This window comes from Macaca fascicularis, chromosome 15 (assembly GCF_037993035.2).
Source record: "Macaca fascicularis isolate 582-1 chromosome 15, T2T-MFA8v1.1".
Classification (NCBI taxonomy): Eukaryota; Metazoa; Chordata; class Mammalia; order Primates; family Cercopithecidae; genus Macaca; species Macaca fascicularis.
In genome coordinates this window covers 59,727,422-59,751,378 of record NC_088389.1, presented here as the reverse complement: position 1 = coordinate 59,751,378, position 23,957 = coordinate 59,727,422, and the positions used below count along the sequence as shown (strand labels likewise).

General features: G+C 49.5%; 1 protein-coding gene across 2 annotated transcripts in view; it reads right to left on the bottom strand.

The window, feature by feature from the left end:
• GABBR2 (gamma-aminobutyric acid type B receptor subunit 2) overlaps positions 1-23,957 on the bottom strand; it is a 417,858-nt gene that overhangs the window by 87,276 nt on the left and 306,625 nt on the right. For both annotated transcript variants that reach the window (XM_005581209.5, XM_065530287.2), the window contains exons 9-11: positions 19,029-19,109; positions 13,985-14,135; positions 10,827-10,959 (exon numbers count right to left, since the gene is read on the bottom strand). In XM_005581209.5, the coding sequence (XP_005581266.2) occupies positions 10,827-10,959; positions 13,985-14,135; positions 19,029-19,109 (365 nt within the window). The remainder of the gene's footprint in view (positions 1-10,826; positions 10,960-13,984; positions 14,136-19,028; positions 19,110-23,957) is intronic.

Below are 23,957 nucleotides of genomic sequence, written 5' to 3'. Positions count from 1 at the left end.
GTGTAGAGAACTGACTAACCACCTTGTCTTTGGGAGCGTTCCTGCCTACAATCACCAGACACCTACTGCCAGGGCTCCACAGTCAGTCCCCGTATTGAGTGTTAGTCCAGCTTAAGCTTCTGGGATTTAAACCCATTGCTGCCCCAGAGCCCTCAGGTTAAACTCCAAATTCTTAGCAGGCAGGGTGCAGCCCCCTCCACCCTACCTCTTCTGATATTCCTCAAGCCATCCTGCACTGCTCAGTCTTTCCCCTCACATCACACTGGCTCATGCTGCCAGGTCTGACACTTGCTGTTTCCTCCACCCAAAATGCCATTCCTTGTTCAGTGTTCTTCAGAACTTCTCATGCATCCTCTGAAATCCAAACTTGTGAGCCACTTCCTCCGAGAAGCCTACTGAGACCTTGCAGGGAGGTCCTGACCACTTCCTCCTCATGACTTCTGCCTTCAAGCATGTTTCTGCTCTGCTGGTCACACAGAGATGACATCTATCTGATTACCTGTCTGCCTCTCCCACTAGATGAGGCTACTGGGAGGCAGGGCCTGCTGTGCCCACCTTTAAATCTCTGGAGCCAAGAGGAGACAATCAGGCTGGATGCGCCAGTTTAGGAGGTTGTAAACTCTTTGTCACCACAGATGTGCAAGTTGACTCCAAGCAAGCAAAATAAAGGAAGACCACAGAGAGAACTGGAGCATTTGATAGCAAAAGAGGCTGAGTTCATGGCCTCAGCTGTTCCTTCTACATGCTGTCTGACAGGTAGTGAGCTCCCCATCACTCCACATATTCAAGCAAAGCTTGGAAGACCCCCCCGCCCCGGCTTCTCCCCCTCCATCAGAATGCTGCAGGGGCATTTCCTGCACTGAGGGAGGTTTCATTTAATGACATCCCAGGTGCCTCCCTTCTATGTGGCTCTATGATGCCGAATAAACTAGAAGGTTTCATCTGAAGGGTTCTAATTATTCTGTTTTTCAATATGTTACCACCAATACAAGTCTCTACTGATTCATCAACACCAACCAGCTACTTCACTTTTTCTCCTAAAGTCTTACATGTGTTTATTTTTCTGATTTAACATCTTTCTTTTTCTCCCCTTAGCCATCAAGTACTCAGCCCCCTCTGCAAACTGCCTTGAACATAATACATCCATGGGGGAAGACAAACTTTAGGCAGGCAGCGCCCATCTCAGTCTCAGCTATGAAAAAGGAAAAAGAAATAAGAGCAAATCTCCAAATGGAAGGAAGCATCTATGCCCAGAACAATTCTGCTCAGCCGCTTGCTCCATTGATTTCATGAAGCATGCCTGGCCGGGTGAAGGGCTTTCAATGCCCTTCTGGGGATCAGCATGAAAATGGACACACAACCTCTGCTGGCAGGCCTGCTCTGACAGATGATGGACGGGAGGACGGGACTGCCGTGCTCCGGGTCTCCTTGTTGCCACAGATTCATGTGGGCTTCAGGCCAACAAGTCAGAGGGAGAAGCAAGCTCTGGTGGCTGACTGAACACAGGGGCAAGTCACTCTCCTGCTGTCCAGAAGTTTCTTCAAGGGCCTTTTATTTCATTCTGACTGCTCATTCCAGGTGATCAATAGTGAGAAGGAGGGAAGAAACTCCCAGAGTGCCCCAAAGCAAGACCCAGACCACTGTGAGGTATGAGGTGGGAGAGGTGAGAGGCCTGAGGTCTCCAGGGCCCGTCTTGTCTTCTGGGGCAGGGGCGACAGATAAATCCTGAAGTTATAAGACTTTGAAGAGCAGCCTCTAGAAACAGCTCCCAAAAACCCCATCTTGCTCAGGGTGTTTTGGGTAAGACCTGTACAGAAAATCTTCTCTGGAGTTTAGAGTATAGCAGAGCCTTTCTGGGGAAGTGGTGCAGGGGGCAAAGGTGACTCAGGACCTGCAGGAGCACTTTGGAACCCAAGTCAGGGCCTAGGGGGCATCTTAGAGCCTTGGGGCAAATCAGAGAGAGGTTCCCCCTCTGGGAGGAGAAATTTCTGAAAGGCATCCCCTCTGGGCCCTTTCTGAACGACTCCACTCCTCAAGGCCCTCGAAGCCAACAGACTCCAAGAACTTGGCTCAAAGAGCCGATCACAGGCCAAAATTCAGCTCCTGCCCCTGATGCCAACACCCTTGTGTAGTGCAGAAAGTGCACAACTGCCCTTAGCAGCCTTGGCTCGGGCCACAGAACAGTGCAGAATGAGGAAGAGGCCTTTCTTCCTGTTCCCCCACAACCCCAGAAGGAGCCTCAGGACTGGAGGTCGGGGAGGTTTTGGAAGAGCAGCATTCTCAGATGGGTGGTGGCAGGCGGGGGTGGGGCGTGGTGGGGAGGGGGCTGCTATGTGCCTTCATGCAGCTCTGTGGACAGAAGACATGGACGAGTGGGCATCAGGGTCAGAGAGGAAGGTCTGAGAGGCTACACCGTGTGATTGCAGCTGCTGAGAATTCTGTGGGCAAGTATGGTGTATCGTTTAGGACTTCCAGAAATAACTGGAGCTCACTCAGAGGGGTCCCTTATTTTAAGTCTTCCCTGATTTGTCCCTTGCTTCTGGGCCTTACCCACTCCCCTAGGCCTGTCTCTGTCAGTGTACACAACATAGTAAATGGGAACTGTTTGTTTACTTAGGTTTTCAATCTACACTGCCAGCTCCCCAAGGACATTATCTGTGTCTAGTAGGTGCCTGGGAATGTTATCATATGAATGAATGAATTGTGGGAACAAGAGTGCTGAGCAGAGCCAAAGGTTGGAGTGGCCCACATGTGGGCTGTCTGGAAGGGAGACCATCATCTACGTATTGACTCAGGAGTCCGGGGAGTCCCTGGTTCCCCACTCAGCCCCTTCCACTGGAAGGCAGTTGGGGGTGGGGAGGCCACTGTCATCAAGCGGGCATCTGCACCCCATCCAGGACTCCAGCTGGCCCAATCAGGCCCTGTGACAGCCAGTCCCTGGGCCCTCTCCCCGAGCTGGTCTGGACCTACCAGGCAAGGCCACCACCAAACCCTGTGGGTGTCTCCTGGCCCAGCCTTCCTGCTGCCTTCTGAAATCACCAAGCACATTACCATGGCCAGCCATGAGAGCCCACCTGCAGAAACAGCCCCAAACCCACGTTATTACATTGCTTTACTTCTCAACTGCCTCAAAAAGAAATCCCCACGTAACAACAACAAAAAAACCCCACAGATTTATGGCCTTTTCACTAAAAATGTTTCATTAATTCCTACCAGACTTGAATTTACTGGGAGGCCAAGTGGTGTTCCTAGGCAGCCTTTACCTTTCTAGTTAGAGTTAGAAAATTCCAGTACCTCTAGGAGGGCAGGAAGAGGACATCACACTCCCCAGTCCAGTGTCTAGGCCTCCCCTGCCCCATCCCTGCCCAGCTGCCACCCATCTGAGCAGGGTGAAGGGGCTGAAGGGGTGCTTCAGGACTCAAACCCCACCCTGCCAGCTGTGAGAGAACCACCCTGCTTCCCAAGGTTCGAGGGTGGGGGCCACACTCGGTGTCTTCTACCCCAGGAGCTCCTTCCCTCCCATAGCTGGGTCCCAGGAGACCAGGCTTCTGGTGCTTCCATTTATCTTACACAACCAGTCTCCAAGAGACAACACAAAAATAAAGCATCAGGTACTAATCTTATCTCTGCTCTTCCAAGTGTGGTCTGGGGATGTGGCATCAGCATCCCCTGAGAGTGTGTCAGGAACGCACAGGCCCCCTTCTAGACCTGCTGCATTCCATCCGGACCCCCAGGTGGCTCAGTGCACACTGAGTAGCACCGTCTGTGCAAGCAGGAGCTGGGATGGGGGCCACCCTTGGCAGGGGGAGGAGGGTTGGGACAGATAGGAACTGGAAGGAGACAGGGAGGGCCTCTGGGATGCTGGTAAGGCCCTGCTCCTTGATATGGATCCTGGATTCACAGTTGAGTTCAGTTTGTGAAAATTCACCGAGTGCCACGCTTATAATATACATATTTTTTTTAGTGGAAAAATAGATAAAAGAGTTGGGGTGGTCAGCAAGCAGAGGCAGCTGGGAGGAGCTAAAGCTGAGCCACGCTCTTCTGAGCGTCCCTCAGGGCAGCCCTGGGCCGAACTGGCTTCTTAGGTCAGATTCCAACCACTACATGGCTGCAGCGTCCTCAGAGGTCCCATCTGTGTCATTCTTACCTCCCTTGCTGCCCTCCCCAAAGCCCCTTTTGGCACTCAAGGTGGCAGAGGCAGCCACCAGCTTGGCTTTGACTTAGGCAGGACCCAAGTCTGTTCCCGCCCCAGTTTTGGTAGAGCAAGGCCACAGAAAACCAGAGGTTGCCACGGGTACCCACACCAAACCGGCCAGCATCAACTGGTTTTCCCAGCCTCTTCTTTTTTCTTTTTAGACAGGGTCTCCCCCTGTCGCCCAGGCTGGAGTACAGTGGTGCAATTTGGCTCACTGCAACCTCTGCTTCCTGGGTTCAAGTGATTCTCCTGCCTCAGCCTCCCGAGTAGCTGGGACTATAGGCACCTGCCACCATGCCCGGCTAATCTTTGTATTTTTAGCAGAGATGGGATTTTACTATGTTGGCCAGGCTGGCCTTGAACTCCTGACCTGGTGATCTACCCACCTCAGTCTCCCAAAGTGCTGGGATTACAGGCATGAGCCACCGCGCCTGGCCTCCCAGCCTCTTCATCCCACGTTTGCTCTGCTTTATCAGTGTCTGTCTTAATGGTATCCAGAGATGAACACAATTATCCAGACAGTCCCATCACTCGTTCATACATAATGATAATGGCTCAGATGTATGAAGTCTTACTGTGTGGCAGGCACTAGGTGCTTTACATACATGATCTCATTTGATCCTCACAACCCTATTACTATCATCCCCATTTTACAGAAGAGGAAACTGAGGTTCAGAGATGTTAAATAAGGTAAACAAAGTCACACATTAGGAGGTAGTGCCGCTGGGATTTGAATACAGTCAGTCCCACAGCAGAACCTCTCTCTTTGGTGCTCCTCCAATATACTCTGCAGAGCCATCGAAATGAAATAACAGACTCAAACCACTGAATTGTACACATTAAAAGGGCAAAACTTATGGTATGTGGATTATATCTCAATTTAAAAGAATCTGAGACAAAAATTTTGGTAATATTGGCTGGGATAAGTGGTTACCACATCCCTAATAACTTAGTTGACTTTTTTTTTTTTCCTGGTATAAGCCTGCTAATAAAAAATCTGAATATTATTGTTTTCTAATGAAACATCTCAGTCATCTTTGTGGTCCAACAGAGCTCGTTTTAAACTTCTTCCCTGCTGCCTAGCAGTGTGTGACAGGGCGTCAGTCTTCTGTTCCGTCAGGTGCGGACAGTGAACTTGGCCTTGTCAGGTGGTCGTGAAGGAAAGGCTGCCCCCGGCTGAAAGCTGGCCTTGGTGAATCACAGGGGCTGAGGGCACAGACTCGGGGAGTTAACAGGAAGCTATTGACTAACCCACGCCCAGGAATGCTTCTGAGAGCCCAGGAAGCTGTGTGAGGCCCACGCTGGGATCTAAGGTCCACCTGGAGCCTCCTCATCCTGTCTGCAAAGTCCCTTCTTACTCCTCCCACGCTCGAGCTGGGCTTTCTGCCTCAGATCCACAAGGAAGGCAAGTGCTTTTTCTCTTCCCCACCTGCTGGGCTCCTTGTCTGGGAGGACAGGGGCTGGGATCCCAGAGCCAGGTCAGCTCAGCTGCAGGGGTCCATCCCTTCTCCCTGGCACTGGGGCCCTGGCCCGCACCCAGCACCGTCCTTGCAGACAGCTCCATGTCCACAGGGGCCACGTTGCTATGGTGACTCCACTACCCACACAGTGTCCAGGGAGACAGCACGGGGTATCGCTGGAGCTGCTCTCAAGACTTGCAGAAACCAGCAGTGACAGGCTGGGAAGATTCTGGAAAGGGTCAGAGGGAGTGGGGGATGGGAACTAAGAGAAACTGCGTCCCTAGCAGTAGCACTGTGTGTGTGTGTGTGAGAGTGTGTGTGCACTCACTCACACACGCACCCACCCTTGTCTGAGCAGAGGTGTGGCCCCTAGAGAGGCCTAATCTTGTGACTATGATAGGTTTCTGCCTGAGGTGGTGTTCATGGTTTCTCACTGTGTTAGGCTGCTACATTGAAATCTAAAAGGGAGAAAAAAGCAGCATGTATATGGCAACAGAGCAGACAGAACTGTGACTTCGGCTGCACCATGTCTGAACCGGGCCTCATGGTCTACCTTGTCCCCTGTCCTTTAAGATTTACAGAACCCAGTGTGGGACACCAGGAAATTACACTGTGACGAGGATGCAAGGTGACAAGCTGTGATGCCTGTCCCTCCTCCTACATCCCTCCATGTAGCACTCTCCCTGAGTTCCAGGCGGCTTTTCTGAATCGTCTTGTTTAACCCACACTGCAATTCTGCAGAGGGAAAACTGTTACGCTCATTTTACAGATGAGAAAACTGAGGTTAAGTCACTTGCTGCAGTCAGGAGCTAGTAAGTGGAGGAGGTGGCAGTCGAGTGCAGGCTGTTGTTGGAAGATCCGTGATCACTACACCACACGGGCCTACTTCTCCTTGCAGCTCCCTGCTTGGTGGGAGTTTGCTGGGAGCAGCCTTCTAGGTCCGAAGAACAGAATCCACGGCACCAAGTGAAATGAAGGAGCTGCCCACCCTGGAATAGCAGGTGGAATACAATCCAAATTGTACCCATCGGGGACTGATACTTAGGCTCTAAATTCAAGAGCTTTCACTTCCTCTTCCTGGGCAATATTGAGAATTAGTAAATAAATGGCCCCAGCCCTAACTCATGTACACATCTGTGCTGACCCAATTCGATCCAGGGTAGATAATCTATGCCTTTTCCCCACAGTCATGCGTGTGGACTCCCCTTTACAGAGCTTCTAAGACAGCCTTGACTGCAAATAAATTAATTCTCAGGGGCGGCGAGAACTGGGCCCCAGCATCTTTTTGGGCCCTCATCTTCAGAGCCAATGCTGATTTGTAAAGCGCTTTATGATTTATTCATACCAGCCTTCCCCGGCTTCCCAGGACAACCTTCCCCTCACACAAATGAGCGTGACTCCCAGAATAGAATGTCAGGCTTCATTAAAAAGAAAAGCCCTGGGTATGGGGGATGTCCGTGCTTTTGCTCCCCAGCCTGCGTCACCCCATGGTTGTCGAATTCAGGTCAAACTTGAGAAAGCACCTGTGCTTTCATAGCCTTTGGCTTGGGAACAAGGTGAGATGTCAGGAACTTCTTTCTGGGAAGGAGAGAGTTTCTGAAGGCTGGGCAGCCCTTGATGTCTGCTGCAGGAGTCTCTGCAGTGAAGACTGAAACTCAGGCCTGCTGGAGGCATTCCCAGGTGGCCAATAGCAAATGATGAGGAGATGGGCAGAGTGGCCCCCGGGAGGGACTGGGGTCGTGGTAGAACGAGGGTAGGATTTTGCTCCACTGGTTCTCAGCTGGGGGAGCGAGGCAAGCCCCTCGCCTCTCAGGGATGCCACTGAGAAAATGGAGTTGCCAAACTTGCCCACAGTATCTTTTTTTTTTTTTTTTTTTTTGAGATGGAGTCTTGCTCTGTCACCCAGGCTGGAGTGCAGTGGCGCAATCTCAACTCACTGCAACCTCTGCCTCCCGGGTTCAAACGATTTTCCTGCTTCAGCCTCCCGAGTAGCTGGGACTACAGGCGTGCACTACCATGCCCAGTGAATTTTTGTATTTTTAAGCAGAGACGGGGTTTGCCATGTTGGCCAGGTTGGTCTTGAACTCCTGGCCTCAGGTGATCTACCCGCCTCGGCCTCCCAAAGTGCTAGGATTATAGGCATGAGCCACTGCACCCGGCCCCAGTACCATTTCCATTACTGTAATCATCATAGCGTCCTAAAACTTGGGGAGGAAGCCTAAGCACAGATGGAAGAGAGAAATCCTCACTTTCCTCATTCAACCTCATCAGGGTCCCTCAGGAGCAACCTTTTATTCAGGCCTCACCACTGCCCAGGAAAGCTGACCATAAATAAATTGTATGCTCATGAAATTGTTAGGCATCTCAGGGCATAAAAGTCATGCTGATGTAGGAATATCAGAGACTCAGTGGTCTTCACACTTCCACCAAAACTAGCAAGACTTCCATGTGCTTTGGTCATCATTCTCATGCCAGAAGGCCACACTCTTTTTTTTTTTTTGAGATGGAGTTTTGCTCTTGTGGCCCAGGCTGGAGTGCCATGGCATGATCTCGGCTCACTGCAACCCCTGCCTCCTGGGTTCAAGCGATTCTCCTGCCTCAGCTTCCTGAGTAGCTGGGATTACAGGCATGCACCACCCCACCTGGCTAGTTTTGTATTTTTAGTAGAGACAGGGTTTCTCCATGTTGGTCAGGTTGGTCTTGAACTCCTGGCCTTGGGTAGTCTGCCTGCCTTGCCCTCCCAAAGTGCTGGGATTATAGGTGTGAACCACTGCACCCGGCCCCAGAAGGCTGTATTCTTTAGAGAACAACCCCACTGAACCATACCCACAAGGACTTTTGAGCATCTCAGCTTCTTTGTAAGCTGACTCCAGGCACAGTGAAGCCAGGGACTTGCATCTTTTGTATTCACTTTCTTCACTCCCAGAAGGGCAGAATAATGGGAATTATGGGAAGGCCACACTCTTTTGGTCTTTTGGTGGGAATGAGCCAGTTCCAGGCTTGGAGTGAAAAACTCTTGAGTGGGAAGAATGAACCAAGTGACCCTGGAGCACTGGGGTTTGATGGCCATGGAGGTCCCTCCAGGAAAGGAGAGGGGCCTGAGCACACCAGTGACCTCACTACCCCCTCAGTTACTGGGGACTCGACCACACACTTCTCAAGGCACTGCCCAATTGAGGATAAAGTCAGTGTATCTGTAGACCTCTCCCTGGCTAGACAGCTCATGCTCACACTGAAGTTACTGGTAACAGGAACGATTTCTTGATGATGTGTAACAGTCAGTCTGGTTTAATCATTTGCAGAAATCCGGGGAGCAAAATCCCCTAGACCGTAAGATCTCAGGGGGCTTCCCTCCACGTGCTGTCCCAGAGCAGAGGGACTGGCCCAGATCAGTCCTCAAATTCTGGGGTGTGAGTGGGGACTTGCAGCACATTTAAGGGGTCCTTCACTTAAGTGTCCCTCACTGCTAGTCTTCAGCCCTTATTATCCAGCAGTGGGCACACTGAGGCTTGTGAACAACAAATGCAGCCTAAAGAAGGCTGCTTTGCCAAAAAGGGCCCACAGTGCTCTCAACGTCTTGAAAGAAAACAGCACCAACAAAGGAGTGGCTTTTGGATTAATCCACTCAGCACCGATCTTTTGACCATCCCCTTCAGCTCTGGTCTTCTAGGCAGGGGACTGGATGAATTACTGCATCTGGGACTCCAAAGAGACCCAACTGGCTAACCCCATTTGGACAGATCTTAGTCAATGTCCAGAAATAAATCCCAACTGGTTACTTCATTCTTAAAAAGTAAGTTCATGATATTTTCAACTGAGAGTTAGTTCCATACAACTATTAAGTGATTGCTAATACATAACCCCCTTTAAAAAAATTACTAGGGAGGCAGAGGCAGGTGGATCACCTGAGGTCAGGAGTTTGAGACCAGCCTGACTAACATGGAGAAACCCTGTCTCTATTAAAAATATAAAATTAACTGGGCATGGTGGCGGATGCCAGTAATCCCAGCTACTTGGGAGGCTGAGGCAGGAGAATCGCTTGAACCCAGGAGGCGGAAGTTGCAGTGAGCCCAGATCGCACCATTGCCCTCCAGCCTGGGCGACAAGAGCGAAACTCCGTCTCAAAACAAAAAACAAACAAAAAAAACTAAAAGGCATTTCCTTGGGCATTACAATTTTTAACATGTTAATTAACTTTAAAAATAATCTTTCTAAAATATAGTAAATAAATTACACTGCTTTGTACTTCATTAAATATATATATATATCTCACAGGGATGATACAGCCCCCTTGGGGGCAACTGTTGGTTCTTGAATGTGAAGAAACATTAATCTTTTTTATGTATAAACCATATATATATATATAAAGTACACAAACAGATATACATTATATTTCCGGTATTAAACTTTCATAAGAGGAATCGTTAGGAAAGAATGTCTAAAAATGCTCCTTAGGGGAACAATAAGGAAAAAACCATTCAAGAAAACACCATTAAATAGAAAATAACAATTATAGCTTTTACCATATAACTCAAAGTCAGACATACTAAGATCTATCATCATATTCTTTGATGGTTTTTGAGGTAGAGGGGAGGATCTGTTCCTTCTTAAACGACCCTGACCCTGACTCTTACCCTTGGTGCTGGTGCTTTCCTGGATGATAACTTTCTTCCCTCCTTTTCTGTGTTACTCTGTCACTTCTCAGTGGGCTCTCTTCTAACGGTGGTCTGGTAAATCCATTATCTTTTTTTTTTAAGACAGGGTCTTTCTCTGTTTCCCAGGCTGGATCACAGTGACAAGATCACAACTCACTGCAACCTTGATCTTTGGGCTCAAGCAATCCTCCCTCCTCAGCCTCCTGAGAAGATGGGACTACAGGTGTACACCAGCATGCCTGGCTAATTTTTTTGTATTTTTTGTAGAGACAGGGTTTCACCATGTTGCCCAGGCTGGAAGTCCATTATCTTAACTTTACAGGCAGTACTTATACCCAATGCCGGCCTGACAGTAACATCGTTCTTCCCTGTTGAGTTGAAGAACTACTAAATGGGTTGTTTCCTGCCTGTTCATGTATTTTCATGTATTTCTGGGTTTGCATCTGTGTTTTTGATGACTGAGGTCACCTAGGAAACTTTCTATCATATGCCACTGGCTTATGCAGAATGACTTACGGTGCAAAGTGTTTCAAAAGTCTTTTCAGAGACAAAGGATCCATCCAGGCCAAAGAGAAATATGGACGCATAGGAGAGCATCCCTCCAAGGATGATAAGGTTGTTCATGTACGGACTTGACATCTTTATCAGCCTGACAAGAGAAAGAGACAATAGATTTAACACAACTGTTAATTTAGTTATTCCTTCAACAGGTATTTTCCAAATGCCTGCTAGATATATTTTGTTGCTCAGGCTAGAGGGGAAAGAGAGAAACGGTAAGGTGCCATGGGGCCCCAGGGGACACATCAGCAGGAAGGCCCAAATTTCTAGTCAGATTTTCCCCAGCACCCAGGTGCTCACCCTGGAACCTTCCCCTTACAGAGAAATAACGAAAAGCTCTGTTTCCTCTACCCCTCTCCCCACCTACTGTCTGTCCTTCACTAAAAGGCCTCAGACAACGATATATTTCTAATTGTTGATTTCCCTGTCTCCTTTGTCAAATTCACCCATTACTTCCCCAGGGACAGCTTGTCACATCAGCTTCTTCATCCATTAATTTTCAGTTTAAACAAAAGCATTAAGTCGACAGGTTTTTTTTTTTGGCTGGGGCTGAGAACTCCTGTCAAATCTAGAGAATGTGACATGTAACTTCAGCCACGTTCCCCACAGTGAGGAGAAAGTCCCACACCACACTCCCCAGCCTTGAGTGAACTGTGTCAAGGAGGCCTAACTGGGAGTCTGAGGGCTGCTTAGGAAAGCTCACACTGTTCCGTGCACAAAGACAGCCACACATGTGGGCAGGACCACCTCTCCAGTCAGCGGGTGACAGAGGTAGACACCAGAGTCCCCACCCCACCCACTACCCTTGTTCTCACTAGGCTGCGGTGGGGAGCAGGGAGCATTCTTTATACTTCCAGACTCTGCATCTTTCTCTGTCATTTCCTCCTGGAACCCTGTGGTGACCCCCAGCTGCCCAGCAAGACAGGGTCATCAGTGGGCTGGTAGGTACCTGGCTCCCCCAGCACAATCAGCTCAGAAGGGCTTCAGGTTTCAGGCACCCTGTGGTTGAGGGGCTCTTTTGCAGACTGTAATTACGACCAATTGTTCCCCAACACTTTTTCCTTTGCATTCTGCAATTCTGTTAACCCTTCACATTTTAAACATGCAGTATGTCAAAGGGAGAGGGAAATAAGAAGCCTGCTGCTCTTCCTCTGTGGATGGCACCCTGGCTTTCAAGTTGGGAGCACGGGGTCCAGGGCTTAGACTTGGCCACTCCATAAAAGTGACACCTTGCCAAGTCACTTAGCCTGGCTGAATTTCCTCACCTGTACATGAGATAACTGATCCTGTTAACTAGGACACACGTGATGTTGAGATGACGCTGGGTCCCTGGAGGTCCTTTTGTAAACCATCAACTACTTAGGTGCCTCCATTCTTATTCCTACAGCAGTCAGGGGAGGGGAGAGCTGGGGGTTGGGGCAGGCTTCCCAGAGGAGGTGGGCCTTATAGGACGGATTTAGGAAGAGAGAAGTAGGGGGAGGGATTGGGAACCACAGCAATATTTATTTTCTATCTTTCTGCAGATTTTAAAATAGCCAAGCCAGTTAAAAAACAAAACAAAAACTTCACCTGGATGCCGGCCTGTTTGAAAGAGTGATGGTAACTTTCCCCCAGGAGGCCAAGAGGGGGTAGTTAAGGAATTCAATGAGTTTAGTCTTATGATGGGGCAACTTGCTGTCCTGATGGGACTTCTTGAGGCATCTGGGGTGTCAATCTAACTTTGAGAGCTGATTATGTGCCCAGGCCTGTGCCAAGTGCTAAGAGGTATGCTCAGCATTTAAGCTTTGTATGGAGTGGGCAAATATTGCCTCACTCTTTTTTTGGGCCAGTAGATGTGCTATTTGTTGTAAGTAACATAAAATAACAGGAGAAGAAAACTCTTTTCTGTTTTTCAGGAAATAGGTTTGACCTAAGCAATTGCTATCAAAAAAAGCCAAACAACAACAAAATAACCCTGGACACAGTAGCTCATGCCTCTAATTCCAGCAACTTGGGAGGCTGAGGCAGGAGGATCACTTGAGGCCAGGAATTTGAGAAAAACCTAGGCAGCATAGTGAGACTCTGACTCTAAAAAAATAAATAAATAAAATAAATAAATAAATTAAAAAACCAAGCACACACACACAAAACTCTAGAGCCACCAAATTCCTTCTTTGCAAGCAGGGAGAAACTAAAAAATCTCATAAACCAAAAAACCTGTTTTCTTCAGAATCAGGCTTGTTCCCGACAGCCCACGAGTTCCTGCAGTGTAGCTTCTGGGCACCATGGCAGAGCCACGGAACCATGTAGGTGGTCACGGTGGCTGTCCCCATGATGGCCCACGCTCTGCACCCCTGCTCATTCCACCAAAAGGCTTGGGGCTGGGTTAAGGGATTTGCTATGGACACCAAAGAAGCAAAACGCACTTGGTGAAAACCACCGCCTGGAGTGGCGGCCAGTTCTACCCACGACTGACCGGAATAACTCAGTCAGCTTCTGTCCTCTGGAGAATTAAGGGCATGTGGTGGGGAAAAGAAATTAAGACAAGAAACCAAGGAGACAGTCTGCCACGAGTGGACAGCAGCACTCCGTCGCTGAACTTCAGGGCTCTTCTCTGTGATATGAGGAGTTATCTGGAGGGCCATGCGGGATGATGGAAGGGAGGGTTTCCTGGCCATAATGAACTAACTGTACCAAAGGAAATCCGTTTCACCGGACTTTGTGACCTCCTTCAGTGGTGATTCCCAGCGATGCTAGGGGATAGGGGCAAAGAAGTTTGGGGAATTCTGTCTTCTCTATCTCTCCTCCTGGACCTCCACAAAGTACAGGAGTATATCCAAAGCTCTGAGAAGGCCCATGGATTTGGACTCTTCGATTTTATTTAACTTCCTCAAACTTCTTTGACTACACTCCTGTGCAACTACCAGCAGCCCTGCCTCTGTGTGTGTGTGTTCGCATGCGCCTACTCACACACATGTAACACCTACAACATCCTAGCAACTGAGTAACACTTTGGGAAACTCAGCCCTGCAGACTTCTGTGGCCCCGGGGAATCTGTCATGTGGCACTCCTATACTGTGTCCACAGGCTTGTCAGTTCAGAAAGTGGCATCGCAGAGGAGGACCAGTCTGGCTTACTTCTGATTCCGGTTCTTGATGTTGAAGAAGAGAAAAGCACTGGCCATGATCATCCCGAGGATGGTGAGGGCAGAGAGGATGCTGTAGAGAGGTAGGGAGATCTTCCGCAGCTGCTCCAGGATGATGGTCTTGTCTTTTGGTGGTTCGGATCCTAGAGGATCAAGAGAAGACATCAGTGAGACCCAGTGCAAGTAATTCCCCGAGAACACCTTTGCCTTAGTGTCCCTGACATCCAGCCAGGCCCTGTGCACAAACTCTACACAAGGCACATCTATCTACTGGGTGAGGCAGATCCGGCGGTTGGCCAGTCTGCCCAACAGGGAGCCTGAGCCAGGACTTATTTCTTTCTCTAAATAGAATCACTAAAGGATTTGTGATGCATTTAATAGCCATTAGAAGACTAGAATTTGATTTGGTCTAATTACACTGTTGAAAAACTATCACCATTTATTCCCCAAGGTAACAACGGCCTGGAAGCACAGGGCTGGGTGATGTGAGTGGGCACCACCGGTGCCTTTGGGGATGAAGAACTTGGCTTTGGCCTCAAGATCTCTGCTCCTAAACATACACAATAAATGATCCCTCCTCAACGGGATGGACACCTTGCCTGTTGGTTCCACGGTGACACATACGTGTTTTGGCTGTGGAATTTCTGCTTGAATGTCATTGTTTTTTAAAAGCTCTATCTGGCTTTCTGTTTCCATAAGACTGAGTAACTGTGGGAGGCAGAAGCTACCTTCCTCTCCCTGCTGTGCCAGAACTGGCCTGGAACTGTGGGATTCCATTTCTCTCTGTGACTGCAGAGGTGCGCTGCTCATTCTTCAAGAGCACCAGGAACCTGGGGGAACCCTGAGGGTTTCAGAGCAAATCCATCTTTCAGTCCTGTTTTAGTTTTAGCAGGCATAGGCTGGTTTGGGATGAGGGATTCAAGGACTCCCCCAGCTTCCTGCAAATCCCTCTTTCTTAGCTGCTATTTTAGGTCAGGTTTCTGCTGTGGAATTGTGAAACTTCAGGGCTTTTCTCTCCAGTAGGGGTATGTGGAATCAGCCGGATGTTACAAAGTAGCCAAGCCTGGGAATCTGGGAGCCCCACCAGGGTCCCAGTTATGCCTCTCTTCTTGGGAGACAAGCAGGAAAGGGGCAGATGTGGCAGCAGGGAGTGAGAACTCCCCGGACGGTCTGTGTTTAAAATACTGCTAGCAAGTTCAAATGGGTTTAGAAATATTCAGTGGCTTTGGCTGAGTGCGGTGGCTCATGCCTGTAATCCCAGCACTTTGGGAGGCCAAGGCGGGTGGATCACTTGAGGTCAGGAGTTCAAGACCAGCCTGGCCTGTCTCTACCAAAACCCTGTCTCTACCAAAAATACAAAAATATCTGGGTGTGCTGGTGCACACCTGTAGTCTCAGCTACTCGGGAGGCTGAGGCAGGAAAATCACTTGAACCCAGGAGATGGAGGCTGCAGTGAGCCAAGATTATGCCACTGTACTCCAGCCTAAGTGACAGAGTGAGACTCCATCACACACACACACACACACACACACACACACACACACACACACACACACACAAAAAAAAAAAAAAAAAAAAAAAAGAGAGAGAGAGAGAGAGAAAGAGAGAGCGAGGGAGAAACAGTCGGTGGATTAAGAGTTTGAACCATCTAAGAAATTTAGGGAAGTTGCCAGATTTGAAAACAGCGAGGAACCTGCTGACGTGGTTAATGTGAAACCTTAAACAATTCCATGTAAAGTAACATTTATAAGAAAAGTGGCATCAAGGGCCAAAAGTCTGGGCTAAAGCAGACACAAGGAGATGGAGGTAACATCATTTCTTGCTTCCAGAAGTGAAAGCTCACCATCTGGAAGCTTCTTCCCCCTCTGTCCATCATCCTTCCCCAAACACCTGGCTCAGATGCCTTCTGGCTACCAAATGCAAGAACAGTCCTGGGGTGTCTGTGAGTTCCTGGCTGGAAACAAGCCCCCCTCTGGACACTGATAAAGAAGACTGAGGTTTGGTTCACAGGTGATATGATCACTACTGGGTTTGGGGCCCATTGTGTAGAAACAACTCCAGAAAATTGACAACAGACAAGAGAAAGTTGTCTCCTTCTTACTCCTTCTTCTCTTCTTGCAAAATGGTGGCTCTACAAGGGGTATCTTAAGACTTTGTGGACACCAAATGTTTGGTTTATCATGAGTATTAGTAACAGCAGAAGTCCTGAGTTTTCCTTCTTGCTTTTCATCTGGTCCATTCATTCATTATTCATCCATTCATTACCATTCACTCATTCATTCATCATTAATGATGATTAATCACAATTAATAATCAACTCCCAACTGTCAGGCTGGGACTGAGCACCAATGATACAAAGATGAAAAATACACTGTCCCTGCCTTCAGGGAACTTACACACTAGCCATAGGAAAAAAGAGAAAAGTACTAATAAGCAATCCTATTTATTGAATGCCTATGACAGTCTAAGCAAGATATAGAGATTTTCCCATTTGATCCACCCAACAGCCTCATGCATAGTTAAGATTATTCCCATTTGACAGAGGGGGCAATGATTTTCTAGGTGTTACGTGGCTCTTACAGCTAGTAAGTGGCAGGATTTGAACTCAGATCTGCCTAACCCTGAAGCTTGTGCCCTAACCACTACACAAACTGCTGCCAGTGATGCTGGGGTCCAGGTGATGTGATAACATCAGACAGGACGCCTGAGCAGGGAGCAGAGTGCAGTCCTGCCTGACAGAGTCAGGAAATGCTACAGAAAGGAGGCGACAAAGGAGCCGAGTCTCGAAGGATGAGCAGAGGAGTTGGCTGTTGGCCAGGAAGCTGAGAAGGAAAGGGCATCCTGGGCAGAAGGCACAGCATGAGCCAAGGCCCAGTGGTGTTTCAGGACAGTTGAGGAACTGTAAGCAGTTCAGTTGGGGGGATCTGAGAGAGAAGACAGAGAAGGGAGGAAGGGTCCTTTTACGGAAGACTTGGGGCCACAGCTCAGAGTGAGGTCCCCTCTCTCTGAGCAGTGGGGACGTGAGAGGCTCTGAGCAGAGGTGGCGTCTTAAGCCTGCCATGACAGCAAGGGCACTTTGACTGCTGAGGGCAGAATGGACTTGAGGAGGGAAGGCTAGCAGAGCGGTGAGAAGCCTCACTGGGGGCTGGTGCAGGGGTCTGAGTGAGAGTGGAACTCAGGCCAGGTGTGGATAGAAGGCCTGGGCTCTGCCCTGAACTGCCTTGGCCTCTGTGTTCAGAGGCTGATTATTCATGGTCTGGGTGGTGGGGAAGGTCTGAGAAGCAGGGAGTAGGCCTGGCACAGCCGCTTCCTGTGTTCTCTCGGCCTGGGGGCAGAGCCTGGGGCTGAAAGGCAGGGCCTGGGCATCACCAATGAAGACCTGGTACCCTCTGACTGTTGTTTAGCAACTGTCCTGGCTACTGGTCCCTGCCCCACCAAATTCGTGCTTTTCCTCTCCGTTGTGCTTTGTGTCTTTTATTTATTTAGTGCTTCAATCTTTTTTCCAATTTGCAAACCCAGAGTCCTTGTTCAGTAAACCCTGATCTCCCCAGTCCGAGAGCAGACAGGCCGATCTAGGGGACCAGGGCTCTGGTGGTTAGAACGGGCTGTGTGAATCTGGGGAGTCACCCTTGAGGTAATATGTGACGATATGTCTGGTGACAGCTCCCTCAGTTGGGATAGGGAGGCTCACCTGAGTGTGGAGACCACTCTGGTTCTCAGAGGCTGACTAGAGTTTTGCTTTGCAATGTTCTCAAGGCTGAATCCCTCAGATCCAGTGGAAACATAGGAACATGACAGAGTCTAATCAAAGGGTTTGTGGAAGAGCCTTCTCTGGTGCCCTTGCTTTCAAGAAGGAAAGTAAAAGCCCCTGGCACAGAAAGCCAATTTCTGCTGACCCAGTGGAATCAAAGTAACAATACCAGTGTGCTATGGATGTGGCAGCTTTCTCTATTGCTATTCAGTGACTAGACTGTTTGTCCATCCATCCATCCATCCACTGTCCATCTGTCTACTCATCCACTTACCCTCCTACCCATCTATCTATCGGCTTACCCATGCATCCAACCATCCACTTGATCAATTCATCCAGCCATCTATCCAGCCATCTGTCTACCCATCTACCTGTCCATCTATCCACTCACCCACCCACCCACCCACCAACCTATGCATCTATCCATCCATCTGCCCATTCACACACCCATCCATGCATCCACCCTACCATCCATCCATCCATCCATCCATCCATCCATCCATCCATCCATCCATCCATCCATCCACACACCCACCTATCCATCCATCCATCCATCCATCCATCCATCCATCCATCCATCCATCCATCCATCCATCCATCCATCCATTCACCCACCCACCCATCCACTTGATCAATTCATTTTGTCATCAGATACCACCAAGTCTCCAACATGCGTCAGACCTTGGCAGGTGCCAGGAATTTAAAGTCAAATAGGATCCAATCAGGGACTCATAGCTGAATCACCTAGTAATATCAATGTAAAGTGACAGTGGTCACAGGAGAGGCAGAGAAAAAAGACTGCAGAAGCAAAGAGAAGGGAGTCATTAGCTCAGTTGGATGGTAATGAAGGAAGACTGCACAAAAGAGGTGTCATTTGACCTGGTTGTAGGAGCTGAAGAGGAGTTCTCTAACAGAGGAGAAGAAATAATCTTCCAGGAAGAGCAGCAGATAGACAGGCCTTATTGCCAACCCGGTCAAACCCTTTGCCAGAGGAGAAGATAGACCTAAATTTAACAGGGCTACATTTAAAAAGAATTACCCCTGGTCATTCAATGGTTTAAACACCTCAGTGTGCACTTCATACAAACTCTAGTGACCCATTCCAGGTACTGGAGCCCGTACAAGTGATTGGAGCCCTGTGCTCAGTGATTGAGTGTATGTATTGAGGATGTACCCTTGACCCCAAAAAGCCAAGGATGCTGAACTTGCCCCTAACCCTTAGACAATGTCCAGGCTTGGGAGCAACTGGGCAGGCCCCCTCCTCTGAGAAGCCCAACTGCCTTACCTTGGAACCTGATGGTGTCATTGATGATCTCCAGTGTGTCGGCCACAGCGTTGTACTCTCCCACCTTCACCTCCCTGCTGTCTGTGGGGAGCAAGAGACAGTGACCAGTTAGATTGGGAGTCGGGTTTGTGTCTGGGTGCTCCTATTCCAGGCTCTTGCTCCCCTCACAGGCCCTGGGTATATTCTTGCAGGCTTCCCTTTCTCCAATGCCTCTTCTGGTTAGAATCACAAAACTTCTAACCTGATCTAGGCTGGAACATTCTCTCGTACTGTCTCTGTCTCATCAACTGGTTGTCCATCCTTTGCTTCACACCTCAAAGATGGGGAGCCCAGGCTCCCTACAACTGTACTCTATCTGGTATCAAGTTCTTCCTGGCCACTGAGCTGAACTGTCTTCCCATAACATTTCCCCTGCTCTACTGGCTCTGCCCTCTAGAACCACACAGATCACGTTTGCTCCATCTTCCCTAGGATAGGCCCAGATACTCGAAGACAAAGACAGGTCATTCTGCTGACATCACCCCCCAACTCCTCTTTACACAACAGCACTTCAATCTCCCTGCTCCTCCACCCCAACCCCTCCTTGGGCCACATTCCACAAAGTCAGTCTTTCTGTAGGGTGTAGACCCAAGGACTGACCAATGCACTTTAGGCATGATTTGGTCAGCAGCAAGTAGAGGGCACCATCCCCTCCCTCATTCTGGAGTTCACGTTGCTATTATATGCATCCTCAGGTAGAATTAATACCTTTCAGAAGCCACATTGCTCTGCTGTGTCATACTAAGCACAGTCTCCTACTGCCCTTGGCTCCTTGCACTTGTTCAGTGTGTTTTTAAACCCAAGTGATACATTCAAATTTACTCTCATCCTTCTTGCAGTTCTTGGTGGGTTTAGTTCATTGTTTTGGTCATCGTCAAGGATAAAGATGATGAGGACTGGCCCAGAGTGGTGGCAGAAGAAATGGAGAGGTAGATCAGATTTAAGTAAGGTTTCTTTTTTCCAGGTAAAATCAGGACAATTGAGCGATCAAATGGGAGATGAAAAAGAGGGGCACCAAGGTCATCCGAGGTTCTGGTGGGGATAAGGGGTTTCAGTTCCCATCCCTGGGTGGGGAACCCAGGAGAGGGGTCCAGATACAAGGGGAAGAATAACGAGTTCCATCTTGGATGTGCTGAGCGTGAGGTGCCTGTGGAGCATCAAGGCAGAGATGCTTTTGAGTCTAGAGCCAAGGGGAGAGGTATGGCTAGGGGGTGAGCTGGAGTCATTGGCATGGAAGCTGGGAATTAGAGTCGGAGGCAGGAATGAGACCCCCAGGGAAAGTGAGCCAAGTGAGAAGAGGAAAGGACCAAGTGCAGACTCTGGAGGAGCCCTGACCCCTGGGGTGGGCAGAGCAGAGACTGGGAAGGGGTGGCCAGGATGCAGGAGCAGGGTGCTGGGAGGGAGTGGGCACCTTGGAAGCCAAGGAAAGGCACACCTTCACCACTGGCTGCAGTGCCACATGCCACAGAGAGGCTGGGAGAAGCCCCTTGAGCAGGGTCTGAGGATCTGGCATCTGGGAGGATACTGGTGACCACAGATGAAGCAGATTCAGCGGAAGGTTGTGGTTAGAGGGATGGAACAAGGGGCAGTGAGTTTGAGGTCAGAGATAGGGCCCCCAGGGAAGAACAGGCTTGAGAAGGGTGGGGAGCAGGTAGGAAGGGCTGGGGGCATTGACCAAGCCTCTATAGTGTGCTGGATCAGTGCTATTTTATGTACATTTTCTTACCTAGCTAAAACAGTGTGTGGAGTAGGTGGTCTCAGTCCCACCTTAAAGACAAGGAGACGGAGGCTCAGACAGCTTGTGGCTTTGCCCAGGGCCCCAGTGGTAATAAGAATAGAGCCCAGACTCAAACCCTGGACATTTTCCATAGCCCATGCTCTTCCCTGACAGGGGGCTGCCTCAGTGGGATTCCTGAGAGGTGACAGTTTGTGCCAAGTGCCCACTCCATGGACCACCTGTGCCTCCTGAATGTGGGAAGCACAAAGAGAAGGATCATCCACCCATCCCCAGACGAAGGTCTCTGTGAAGTGCAGGTGGGAGCTGCAGACCCTGGCCAGCAAAATGCCTAGAGGTTACACAGGAATTCCAAGGCGTACCCTGAGGAAATGCCTCCTGGGGCTCTAGCTCTAAGTGAATTTCTTTGCAGAAATGCAGGTGCGCTGCTGGTCCCTTAGAAACATTCAGAAAACAGAACAGGGAATCCCCTGGGCCACACTTCTGCCTGTGTTCCTCTGACCGTGGGTGGTGGAAACGGGCTGTAAAAGTCACTTCCTTCTCCCCACAAGGGTCCCCGCCATTTAGGGGGCATCACACTGCGCAAGCGGCTGTCGCTTGCCTATGTCACCCGGCCCCTAAATGTCACATTAGCAGAATCTGCTGGGGGCTCCAGCATCCCTGCGCTGGCCTTTTGAAGTCCTGAGCCCTGCAGATGCCCCAATCAGGTCCTGCTGCTCAGAGGAGGCCCTGATTTATTTATTTGATGCACGGAGGCAGCGCATGAAATATGCAGGTTGATCAGAATCAATCAAGAGTGGGGAATGGTGTGGCTGGCACCCCACCGCACCCCGGCCACACAGCCTGCCCCTCTGACTCACACGCCCTGCTGTATGCACCGTCCCACGGCACTGAAATAATACTCAGCTTCCCACTGACCGTAATCATCATAATCTCTCCCTGGGGGCAGTGTTGGAGGCTCACAGGCACTTCACAAGTTCCTGCATTTAATGCTCACGGCAAACCATGAATTGGGCATAATTCATCCTGGTCTAAAGAGGCAGGAGGAGCCTCAAATAGGTTAAGTACCCACTCAGAGCCACATGCTCAGCAGTGACCCAGCGGGCAACTGAACATGGGCCCCCTAGTTCTGAATTCAGCATACTTTTACCCCCATACTGAGCAGGGCTGCCAATCATTCAGCCCACATTTGTTGAGTGCCTACTGCGTGCAGGGCTCAGCTCACGGTCTTTCAAGATAAAGAGTCTCTCAAAAGCAGCACTGCAGGTGGTGGGAAGTTAAAGTCATTCCCATGTCCTCGAGCCAGGTGGCCTTGGACATCCTGGATGCTGGAGAGATGTCTATACTAAATCCTCTAGTTTTATCATTTCATTCATTCATTCAACAAACATTACTAGACACCCATTATGTGCCAGGCTCTGTGCTAGGGGCCAGAGATATAGAGATTTTTTTTTTTTTTTAAATCACAACTGCAGACCTTGCATGACTGTATCTGTAAACTGGGAACTTTAGAATTGATAAGAGGGTTAAACACGAGAATATATGCCAAGTTCCTAGCTTGGAACCTAATTCATGGTAAGTGTCCAATAAACTATAGTTATTTTATTCATGATGAAAGTAACTGTGGGCTCTATGTGAGGTCCCCAAGCACTCTTCATATTTTCTTCCTGCCATCTGTTCCCCACCATGGTTCCTCCACTTGGGAGGTAGCTTTCCCTCCCTTTACCAAGTTAACCTGTCCAAGCCCTACCCGCCTCTTCCAGGAAGCCTTCCCTGAGTACTGTTCCTCCCATCCCAGTGTCCTAGTTGCCATGGACTCAGGGCTCCGTGCATGACAGCTCTTCATGTTGAAGCCATGTCCTAGGTGCGTCCAGGGCTTCTGATTCCTGCTGGTCAGCCTTGCTTCTGTTGTCCCAGGCAGTATAAAGTCTCATCCCCTGCACTCTGCTCAGGGTGCCTCTTGGGTCTGCAGATGGAAGGACTGTGTCCCCTGTATTCACCCGCAGTCCAGCCAGGTGGTGACCATGATAGGCACACAGCCCTCTCAGCTCTTGGGCTTGTTGTTAACTCCTGTGCAAACAAGGTCAACCGGTCTATATTCAGTCTGTATCCAATCTTATTTGGGGTGTAATAACTGCCAGGGGTAGACTTGTCTTCTCACTTGGTTCTGGCTCCAAACTGGGGGAGCCAGAATGTGTCCTTTAGAATTTGATTGTTGTTGAAAATACGCACACTGAGACACAACGTATAACTCTGGGGGATGAAACAAAAGATGATCTTGGCTCAACAAAAATCAAAGATTCTATAAACGTACTTAATTATAGGACATCCCTCCCAAACTCAGGCATAGGAAAGAGCTAGGAGACAGGAGCCCAGAGCTGGTGCTGGCTTTGTGGTCACTCTGTGAGTAGCCCTGGGGAAGTCCCATCCCCCACCTGGGTCTTGCTAAGTGAGGGGGCTGCAAGGGAGATCTCTGTGGCCCCCAACTCCTGTTCAATGATTCTGCAACTGCTTGGAAAGGTCCTCCTCATTCCAAGCTAAAACCTGCTCCGTGTGACTTCCCCTCATGGGTCCTGGCTCTGTGCTGGGGCCCCAGGTCACTTTGGCTCCTGCTCCTGACTGTCCTTCGGACTTGGAACCTGGCGACCATGGGCCTCAACTCTACTCTTCCCCAGGATGAACAGCCATTTCTCAGGAAGTGATTTTTCACTTTCACCCCATCCTAATCTGCTTCCTCTCCCTCTCCCAGCAGCACCCCTCAGCAGCACAGAACAGAGATGGACTTTGTACTCTACTGTCACAAACAATATGCCATTGCCACATTTTTCATACGTTTAGTTAACTGACCTTCGTTTTGAGATGTTTAACAGGCTAGGTGGACACTGAGCAAATACCCTGGGGTGTAATAACTGCCAGGGGTAGATGTGTCCATGATCTAGGCAAACTGGCCCAAAGGCAAGAGCTAAGTACCTGAGGGGACCCAGGTCATACACAATAGGCTATCGGCCCTGGGAGTGCTTTTTCTCTTCTTCTTGGCGACCTCCCTCAGGTTCTTCAGAATTCATCTTGGGGCCAGGTGTGGTGGCTCATGCCTGCAATCCCAGCACTTTGGGAGGCTGAGGTGGGCAGATCATGAGGTCAGGAGTTCAAGACCA